Source organism: Paralichthys olivaceus, chromosome 2, assembly GCF_024713975.1.
Source record: "Paralichthys olivaceus isolate ysfri-2021 chromosome 2, ASM2471397v2, whole genome shotgun sequence".
Lineage (NCBI taxonomy): Eukaryota > Metazoa > Chordata > Actinopteri > Pleuronectiformes > Paralichthyidae > Paralichthys > Paralichthys olivaceus.
The window spans coordinates 3,572,464-3,583,298 of record NC_091094.1 but is presented as its reverse complement, the minus strand read 5'-3'; the positions used below and the strand labels follow the sequence as shown (position 1 = coordinate 3,583,298).

Sequence of the window (10,835 nt, the reverse complement as noted above, 5' to 3'; positions counted from 1 at the left end):
AAGATCACACCCTGCAGCTCTGTCCTCCAGACTCACACCGGAGACTCACGCTGAGTGAACCCGCAGCACGGAGCACACAGAGCGGCCACGAGCAAGCGCGTCTCCCCGAACACCTCCATCCATCCAGAGAGCCGGTGAGGAAGAGGAGGAGGAGGAGGAGGAAGATCACATCCTGCTGAGCCGTGTCCCTCCGTCTGTCCTCCAGCTTCACACCGGGGACACACAGTGAGTGAGCCCGCAGACCTTCATCCATCCAGAGTCCATCCAGAGCCGGTGAGGAAGAGGAGGCAGCACTGCAGCAGACATGCCAGGCCTGCTCTTCATCACACTCATCAGCGGTGAGTCCGAATATTCATCTCATCCAATCAGGAGCTCAGATTCAATTCATCTTCATCATTTAGAGAACAAGTGTGAGGAGACTTTGAACTCATCACATGTTTGTCTCCACGTGACTGTGTTTGTGTGTTTATCTGTGTGTGTGTGTGTGTGTGTGTGTTTTATTGTGTTTGTGTGTTTATCTGTGTGTGTGTGTGTGTTTTTTTTTATTGTGTTTGTGTGTGTGTGTGTGTTTTATTGTGTTTGTGTGTTTATCTCTTTGTGTGTGTGTGTGTGTGTGTGTGTGTGTGTGTGTGTGTGTGTGTGAGAGAGTGAGTGTGAGTGTTTTATTGTGTTTGTGTGTTTTATTGATATTTATCAATTCTGCAAAGTGGATGCACTGTGGGGGAGACACACACACACACACTCACACACACACTCACACACACAGACACACCCACACACACCCACACACACAGACACACACACACACACACACACACACACAGACACTGTCTGATGTTTGGTTTTGCTTGTGCCATCAGTCCTGATGTTTCCAATAATTGAAACTGCAGCTTTTGATTTATTGATGATTTGTTTTTCATTAAGCTGCAAAAATACTTTGAAAACTGCACAAAACTCAGTCTTTAAATTCCTTGTTTTTTAACAACAGCACAAAATACCGAAGTTATTGAATGTGCAATGATTTAAAATGATTTAAAATGATTTAAACTCCTTACATGACAGAAGCTGGAATCAACGATGTAGAGTTGTGATGCTGTAGCCTTTGTGTCTGGTTGTCGTTATTTTTCTCTGAGCGACGTCACACTCGCGAAATGACAATGAGTCTTCACTGAATCCACAGTTTACATTCTGCACTATGAGATTTAAATCCTGTTTTACTCAGAAGATAAAAAGCCTCTTAAAGTTTGTCTCAGAAAAGCTCCGACGGGTCTTTTAATCACTTCGTGTTCGGACTCCTCGGTGTATCTCAGATCTTTTATCCTCACACGACCCTGCTCACACTTTGAGATCCTCTGGCACAGGATCCAGATTCTCTGCTCAAGACTGAGGGCGACAGAGGTTCAGAAATAATCAATGAAAGAGCTCAATGAGTCAGTGGTTTCCTTTGAATCAAAGCTTAGAATGTACTTCTATCTCACTGCACTCCCTGATTTCACCTCATTGTAGTTTGTATTTCTTTTCATGTTGTTTTTTTATGCATTTCTTATTGTTGCTTTGAGAAATGAAGACATTGTTATTCTCCCTGTAAAAAAAGAGGCTACTCCCCCAATGTGGAGGCCCGACGGGAACAGGGAGGAGACGACAGGGTGAGGATGAGCAGATTTGGGGGAGGGTCTCGGTCTTTAAGCTGATCTGAGAGAGGGGGCTTTAATGAGCCTCCTCCGCTGCTGACAGGCTGCACCCAGAAAAAAAGCTGCAGACGACAGACGCAGCCACCGACAGATTTTACTGTGACGAGAAACTGGAGACGTTCACAGCGTTGATGGAAATTTCAGGGAAGATGATGAACACGAGTTCTGCAGATTCTGAGGAACACAGGAAGTTTTTATAGCTCAAACAGTTCAGGCCCAAACTTCAAGAGTCCCCTGAACACATCTACGTACCAGTCACAGCGCCACCTGCTGACTACAGAAGGTGCAGCTCATGTCACAATCATGAAATGTTCACGTCCTGGTCGACATGTTCATGCTCTCTAGCACCACATAGTGGACAAAGGGATTGACACGCGATGTGCAATTCATCGTGGCGACCACCAAGCACAAGAAATGACGTCGTGCAGTGTCCGATGGCAGCGACACCAAACAGCTGGGTCATCCGGTTTCCATCTTTACTTTCTTATTCAATCACGTCCGCAGATAAAAACGATCGAGACAAAAATCAGCAACGATTTAAAAACATGATCGTTTATTCATTTTGAGTCATTTACCAAGAGACACAGTCACGTCTGCAGCAGAGACAGATCAAGTCTCCGACGTTGATGAAAAAGCACATAAATAGTGACCTTGAATTTTTTGTTTACGAAGGAAACTTTGCAGCGTGATTACTTGAGGAAATCTCCCGGCGTCCGTCCAGCCAGAGGCTCCGAACCGCTGAGTTAGCAGCTCCGCACAGAGGAGCCACGGGGGGGGAAATGGAGCGAGCGGAGCTGGGGAGCAAGACAACCTCCGAACCGGCACCGAGATAAAGATGACGAGGAAGAAACTGTGAGATCGGTGTGAGAGCAAGAAATGTTCGGTAATCAGGGGGAAGAAGTCGTAGACTGTGTTTAAAGACGGACGACATGACAGCTCCAAGCATCGACCCACCGGGACGTCACCCGTTGGCCTCCAGTTTGACATTTTGTTCAGCGCCATCTTGGATTTTTTTCTGGAAATCTCTTCGTCAGCAGGAAGGAGCTGGAGGATCTGTGTGTGTGTGTGTGGGGGGGGGGGGGGGGCAGCTTAGCGTGTCTCAGACGTGTTTCAGACATGTTGGCTATGATATCATAATCTGCTCAGTCAGACTCTGAGGTCAGACAGCCATCTGTGGAACCAGACAGAGAGCATCATGGGAGGACATCCTGCCTCCAAACCGACCACGACCTGTCGGGCTCCGGCTTTTAGCTGCTGTGGCTCATGGGAAATGGTGCTATCGAATATCAGAGTGGGATTTTTTATTAGAATATTGAATAAACAAGAATATGAAAAATAAAAGATCTTTAGATATCAGTGTTTTTAGAGAAGGAATCTGAACGAGGTTTTCTTTCGTCTGGAACAGAAACAAGAAGAATAAATGATTTCTTGATATTTATAATTGAAAGTGACAACAAAAAATAGATAATTATTAGTGAACCAACAACCATTTATTTCGTAAAACCATCAAACTTGAATGAGTTATTTCTTGGTTCAGGTCCCATCATTCCACCGAGTTTCATTTGAATCCCACCAGTAGTTTTTCTGTAATCTTACTAAACAACAAACAAACATGAGCATCTATATTCAAACAACCAAAATAAGACAGAAGATTATCTCCAGCCTGAAAACACTTGTTGCTTATACCTGAAGCATCAAGGGCTCATTTACCATTTACCAATAATTAACGGAGCCTTATTCCAGTGGATGAAAGTCCCGACCTCCTAAACTGCAGTAACAACAAATCTGTGAATGCATGACGGAGCAAATGAAAGAATGAGATTTAAATACATTACGGAGTTTTCAGAGCAGAGACGGTTCAAGGGCAGAGATAAGAGCTCGACTCTGTCAGAGTTTAAAGAGTAAATGAAATCAGTGGCGACTAAGGTTTCTTATCTTCGCTCTGTTTCTTCTGCTGCTGCTCTTTATTCAGAGAGCACAAAACAAAATACACACAATCACTGTGTAATTTAATTTATAGCGTTTTTAAATCACATTTGTTCATCCATTAATTCATGTTGAGGAAAGAAATGAAGGTTTAACGGTGTGAATAATATCAGATGTTTCCGGTCCAGCCAATAATTAAATGTCAGCAAACATTACTGCCTTAATATTAATATTTCATGTTATTGTCCTGCTTTCATTTTCCTCATCACACATTAAATGACTTATTTCAGATTATATCTGAGTTGTCCGTTCTGTTTTAACTCTTTGACTTCACCTCTTTCAAACCAAAGACTGTCTCCAGTGTGACAGATGTCTTCTGTGTCCTGTAGCGCTGGTGTCCAGCTGTGACGGCTTCAGACGGACCTCGTCCCAGCGGGTCTTACCGCTCAGACAGGATGAAAGCCCCGCTCTGCCTCACCTCGTCCAGGAACTGGTCCGAACCAAACGCCACTCGGTCCAGGAGCTGGTGCGAGCCCAGCCTCACTTGGTTCATGACATGGGCTGGCCGGAGATTCAGGAAATATCCAGATCCCAGGTGGAGTCCAACTCGTCTCAGTTAAACCCAGCGTCCTCTGGGGGTCAGGACGCAGCCAGGACCCCGGCCACTGTGGATGAAGATGTGGAAGAGGAGATGGAGGTGAGGAGGATGTGGGGTAAACTGTCGGAGCTGAAGGCGACAGCGGCCATGACACGAATATTTGGCCTCTGATGAAAGCTGAAGATTTTCAGTTGAGGTTTGGGTTTGTGTGTCTCATAAATATGAGACTCAGAGAAACTCAGAGACATAAAGTTCCTGTACAAACAGTAAATAATCCCACTGGAGCTTCAGAACAAAGATACTCTCTGATCTGAAAGTCAGTCTTTCGTTGATTGGAAACGCTTAAAACATTTATTTGGATGAGAGTTTTTCAGGATATTTATATATTTATACATGAGCTGTCCATCTGTCCCTCTTCTTTCAGCGTATGGTCCATTTGGCAGCTCCACAGGAGGCAGGAGGTTACAGGGGTCGCACGGATGCCGCCGACCCAGACACGGAGCTCTTTGGCGGGCCGGGTGCTGGCGATGCCTCCCAGGAGGCCTCTGGCTTCTATGTAACGGACACGGAGGACAGAGACAGAGGAGAGGAGGGAGGAGAGGATCGAGAGAGAAGAGGAGGAGGAGAGGACGAGTGGGAGGAGAGAGAGAGGAGAAGGGGGGATGGCAGAGGCGAGGGAGGGGAGGACGAGCGCGATGCTTCAGACGTGAGCCACCTGACCCCAGATCTGGATGCTCTGATTGGTTAGTATAGAAATCATTTTCCCTACAGAACTAAATCACGTGTTTAGAGGAAACCTGCTGTTGTTCATCTTTAATGCCTTTTTGAGATCCAGCAAATATCTCTCCTCTGCTCCGAGGGATACGACGTGTGTCCAAAACAGACGGTGCTGCTCGTTAAGTGTGTTAGAAGTGTTTACACACACACACACACATGTTACTGACGTGTGTTTGTGTCTCTCAGGCTACAGTCCATCCCTCCACCCCTCCAGCTCCATGCAGCCCATCATCTCCTCCCCAGCTGAGCTGCATGATTCTGGGCTGCAGGAACATCGAGTGTCCCCTGTCCTGGAGGTGAGGACGGAGAGAAGATGACTTGATAACGAAACTGATATTTAACCGTATATATGTTTTGTCAGGGCTGTATATTTTAGTAGTAGTGCATCGTCTATAAACAAGTAGAATTACCTCCCTGGGTAGTCACATACACATCCAGCCTCATATATGATCACTGTGACCTTTGACCCTTTATTTTATTATTTGTTTGAGTGACAACTGGTCAGAACATGAGGTAGTTCCTAAAAGTCAGACTTAAGATATCAGGTTCTGTGAGGCCACTGTGACCTTTGACCTTTGAAAGTTTGTTGGAAGAAATTCCCTCAAGGCTTCTTGAGATATTTTGTTCACAGGAATGAGACGGACAAACTGAAAACATATTTAAGTTACATATGAGTTCGCAAAAAACGAATGAAACTGAAAGAAAATGTTTTTGTCCTTTCGGCTGCAAAATAAAGTCCGTTTTCAACTTGTAACTTTTAAAATTCAGAAAACGTATTTATGACTTTATTTACTCGGGTTTTAATTCATGAAAAAACAACACTGACGACTTAAAACAGAGGAATCTTCTGCTGAAGTTGAACTTTAACTGGATCACAATAAATCTGACGTAATCCACGACTCACCCACGAACCCTGCGCCGAATAAATGAATTAGTCTTTAACTGCTTCATGTGATTATGGGATTAGATTAGTAAAGTGTTTCTTTGGCCCCGATCGTCCGAGTCAGGAGACGATTGACTCAAATCACTAATCTTATATTATTACCAGTAATATTAGTGATAGTACTTCTGACGTTTATCAATGAGCATCGGATGCAACAATCAGTTGTTTGAACTTGTGTCATAAAGTACGAGAGACTGTAAATAAAGTTGAGCACATGTCTTCCACTCAGATGGGTCCTTTAGAGAGAGAGCTGTGGGAGGCCGAGGGGGAGGAAGACGTTCAGTCCAGTGGATACGGAGTCCGTCACTCCTCCATCACCACCACGACGACAACATCCACATCCGCTTTCACTGCAGCCGCTGCTGCAGGCGGAGACGCTGCAGGAACCTCCACCCCTGAGACGGACACTGGCACTGACTTCGGGCTGCTGGGAAGTTTTACAAAAGGTAAAGTGAATTTATAAAAAAACATTTTTTGATGACGAGTTTGATTTTGTTTCTTGTTTCTGTCTTTGAAATGTGTTTATTTACACGCACCCACTGCTGATTAGAAAGGTTCGGCCTACAATGTTAGTAGACTAAATTAGCTTAGCTTAGCATAAAGACTGGAAACAGGGGGAAACAGCTAGCCCAGCAAGAGTACCCCCGAAGATTCATGAATGCTGAGGAGCCTACGTGCACGTCAGAAAGAATTGTAGAGTTGCTGAAATGTTTAGTTTTTTTGGTTTGTGTCTGCAGATGAGACGGAGGAAGAGGAGACCGAGCGGGAGGAGGAAGAAGAACACGCCGGTCTATTTACCCAGAAACCCACTGCACCAGAGGTCGGCCTGGCCCCCAGCAGAGAGCCTCTGCAGCCCAGTGTGGAGGAAGAAGAGGAGCTGGAGGAGGAAGAGCGGGGGATTAAAGGTGGGAAGGATCTTAAACACAAGTATCATAACCTCACAATGTTCCTCATACTTAAAGTAGTAAGAGTTAAACTACACTCTCTACTTGAATCATTTTTCTCAGAGCCTGAGCCAAAAAGATTATACCGTAAAAGGATATTCTGAATATCTCAATATCTGAAGAAGTATTATTATATCTGCTCGAGCAGACAGACTGAATGACCGAGGAGCCGACGAGGAGAGAGGGAAAAAGATGGAGGGAGAAGGAACAAGAATCGACCCGGACTGGGATCTGTTGGACAAGACCACGCCCCTGGAGGCCCAGGGGTCAGAGGTCAAGGGCGGGGGGGTGATGACTGCCGCCGAGAAGGCACAGCAGGTACGTTCACATGTTGAGGATCCATCCGTCACAGACACCCAGATCAGTTTAGAGTCTCCAATCGACCTAATGTACAGTCTGCCTGTGTTTGGACTGTGGGAGGAAGCTGCTTCCTGTGAGGTTAACCACTGCCCCACCGTGCCGCATTAGAGGATGTTCACTCCGCTGTTGTTGAATCTTTCAGGTGGTGTGTATAGACTGGAAGGACCTGGTTGGACGTGGGTATGTCGTCCTCAACATGACGGAAAACCTGAACTGTGTAAGTACAAAGAGTTTTTGATTGAAATTAAAATGTCAACAGATTAATGAGGCTTCGACCGACCGTCCTTTATGAAAAGAAAGGACAAAATCCCTGACTGTGGTGTGTGTGTGTGTGTGTGTGTGTGTGTGTGTGTGTGTGGCAGGAGGAGTTCCGTGTGGACCAGGGTGTGCGGTTGCTGAAAATCATTGAACATGTGTTTGCTTGGAAGATGAACAGCCCTCAGGGATCATGGGTACTATTCCTCAGCAAGCCCACACACCAGCAACACCAGCTCCTGATGAACGTGGCATCTGGCCATGGTACACACACACACACACACACACACACACACACATATATTATTATATTATATTCCTTTGTTGCTTCTTTTCAAATTTCTGCTTCTTTCGGCACAGATGTTTTTTGTGATTGTGACTTTGACAAATAAAAAGAATGATATTCTTGAATGTATTTGCAGGCACAGGTTTGTTTTAATCGTTGCACACGTGTTGTGTTTCTCAGGAGTGATAGGCACCAGTGATGTGCTGAACATGTTGGGGGAGATCAGGAAAAGTCTGAGTAAGGTACAATAACAGCTCATTTCACACATATAGATGACGATCATAAGGTTTCTGCTCATAGGAAACACACTGTGATACCTACCTGTTAATTTATGGATATGATTTTAGAGCTTAAATCTTCTCACAGGGATTTTTCTGCCCTAAATAAAGGACGGAGCTCTTTAGTTTCCATTTCTGAATATTAGTAGGAAGCTGATCTGAAATAAGAAATATTTAGCAAAAGATCATCAGGCTTCAAACTGGTTTATTAGTTGTAAAACAACTGCTGTACAACTGTCTCCTCAGGTGGGAATCCAGAACTACAGTGCCACCAGCTGCTGTGTGTCTCGGCCCAGTCAGACACGCAGCGACTACGGGAAGTTGTTTGTGGTTCTGGTCATCATCGGCTCCGTCTGCATGGTCATCATCACATCTGGATTCATATACATCTGCTGGCAAAGACGGCTGCCTGCAACCAAGACGACGGTCGGTGAACACATAGACACATCAAGAAATACAAGGCCTGTCCTGCAACACTGGGCTCATTATCCCCCGGGTGTCTAAGTATTCGGTGCTTTTTGACCTTTGCAGTTTCGCGCTGAGGAGCTTCACTTTGTGGAGAATGGTTGCCACGACAACCCCATGCTGGACGTGACCAACGACAACCAGCCTGAGATGCAGGAGAAGAAGCCGAGTACGAACGGACTGACGGGGGGAGGCGAGAGAGGCAAGGACGACAGCAGTCGCTGGCAGGTAATGGGATGACTGATTAAGTGGATGTTTGAGGACGACAAAAAGATGGACAGATGGATGGATGAGTGAATAATGTTCTCGCACACAAGGCAGTGCTTTGGAGAAGCTTAAAAGGTTTAGTGTTCTCATGGGAAAACTTCATTCTGCTCGGCAACAGCATGACGCCTCTTGTCTGGTTTTTATTTCAGGTGTTTGTCAATCAAGCAGCGACTGAGGAGGAGGAAGAGGAGCAGGACACACATCTCTGATGGAGGAAGAGGAAGAGGAGACAGGCTATGACGGATGGGCATCTTTGATAGATGACAAGTGGAGCCCAGAGAGAAGAAGAATAGGAAGATGGCAGCGAAGAAAACAGGATGTCTTCGATGGAGAGAAGATGCGAAGGGAGGAAGAGGAGGTGGAGAAAGAAAAGAGAGAAGTGGTTGATGGGAAGACGAAAAAGCCTGAGTGGTAGATGTGTGGTCCGGGAGCAGGAGTCACTGACGTCATCGCAGAGATTAGACACTGAGGTTCACATCACATACATGAATTCATGGGAAAACAAAATCTAAAAACCATTTCTAATGGTTGTTAAAGACGGACTTCAGATCCCAACTTGATGTTAGAAAATATCACCATTACATAATCAATCTGTTTAATGTGCCTTATGTTTTCAGCTCTTAACAATGTGGCTGCATGAGACGATTCACACATAACAAATCAAAGACTAAAGCACCTTTCTCCAGCTTCAACGCTTGAATGTAAAGAAGCAACGTTTAATCGTTTCTTCTGAGACACATGAAAACAAACAAATCCCGACCGGCAGCAGAAATCCAAAAGAAGTCACAATGGCTGAAAGTACGGAAAATAATGTAATAACTGAAATTATATATTAAGATGACGATGTTTGCCAGACGTCACCAATGACAAGAAGCCGAGTACAAACCAAAACCTACGATGAGCCTAAAGCCCCTGCACAAGATTTAATGGAAATTGGTTTTGTTCATTTTGAATAAACCTAATGTCAACAACAAAACCATAAAAGAATCCAGTCGGGGTGTACGTTTAGTTTTGCACCTCAACGTCTAACTCCGCTGACGGCAGTGACTCCTCTCGGCTTCTCCTCCGAATCACCGAACAGGAAGTTTAGCCTGTAGCAACTTTGAAAGTAAGGTTTTGGCACTTTATCGATTCCTCTTTGGAAATAGTGACTATCATCGCTGCAATGCTGCATCATGTTTAATGTATAACACAAAGTGATCCAAATATCTCTATTTTGCTTATAGGAATGGTTGTAACTGCTGAGGAGGTTTACTGTCCCCTCTGCAACCACTCGTGTTAAATATACTTACGTGCCGTTAGCCTGATGCTTTTCTTTAATAGGGCTGGAATGGCTTCTCTATGCTCCTCAGTAAATCTTGAGGCTTCGACACACGGGCAACATTTAGAGGCCGAAAGCATGAGAATAAAGCGAGTTACAGAGTTGAAGTCGAAATTAGTTAAGTTAGTCAAGTCGAGCCCCAAGTCTTCTGTGTTTTAGTGTTGATTGTTAAAGTCAGAGTCACCAAGAACAAATCCAAATCAACGCGTCACTTTGATCGCATCTGTATTACTATGGTTATAATGTCCGAGGCTCAGCGATCATACCTGAGTCACCATGTAATCGAGCGTCACGATCGTGTCCATGCTGCCAAAAGTAGCTTTGAGACACTAAGATCATGAACAAGTCACCGTGGCACCTTTCAGTTGATTTGGTAATGTCGTTAACGACCTGTCTCAGCTTTGTGATCATGAGATATAATAATGTCCGAGTCAGCGTGACCATGTTGAGTGAATCGAGTTGTGGTCGCTCAAGTCGCGTCTGAATTACAAGCAATATGTCTGAGTCACTGTCCAAGTCAGTGTGACGATATCCGAGTCAATACAATCAGGTCAGAGTCAGAACAATCTTGATCGAGTCACTACGATCATGTTTGAGTCAGTGCGATCAGGCCTGAGTCCGATTAACTGCTCAACATTTAAATCCCAGCTAAGTTGTGAGAAATAAGAAAATGGGACATGCACTGGTCTTGACTCGTCCTCGGCACCATTTATAAAAATTCTGA

General features: G+C 44.9%; 1 protein-coding gene across 1 annotated transcript; it reads left to right on the top strand.

Moving 5' to 3' along the window:
- The first annotated feature begins 40 nt into the window (after positions 1-40).
- On the top strand, positions 41-9,380 carry podxl2 (podocalyxin-like 2). The gene is made up of 13 exons (XM_069531716.1): positions 41-338; positions 4,007-4,314; positions 4,640-4,958; positions 5,179-5,288; positions 6,165-6,381; positions 6,673-6,840; positions 7,028-7,197; positions 7,382-7,456; positions 7,602-7,758; positions 7,961-8,022; positions 8,305-8,484; positions 8,590-8,751; positions 8,940-9,380. The coding sequence occupies exons 1-13, from the start codon at positions 305-307 to the stop codon at positions 8,997-8,999; spliced, it is 2,022 nt and encodes a 673-aa protein (XP_069387817.1). The 5' UTR covers positions 41-304; the 3' UTR covers positions 9,000-9,380.
- Positions 9,381-10,835: the final 1,455 nt, after the last annotated feature.

Coding starts and splice junctions, on each gene's coding strand:
- podxl2 (XM_069531716.1), top strand. CDS start 305: ATGCCAGGCCTGCTCTTCATCACACTCATCAGCG. Junction 7,759..7,960: donor GAACGTGGCATCTGGCCATG/GTACACACACAC, acceptor TGTGTTTCTCAG/GAGTGATAGGCACCAGTGAT. Junction 8,485..8,589: donor TGCCTGCAACCAAGACGACG/GTCGGTGAACAC, acceptor TGACCTTTGCAG/TTTCGCGCTGAGGAGCTTCA.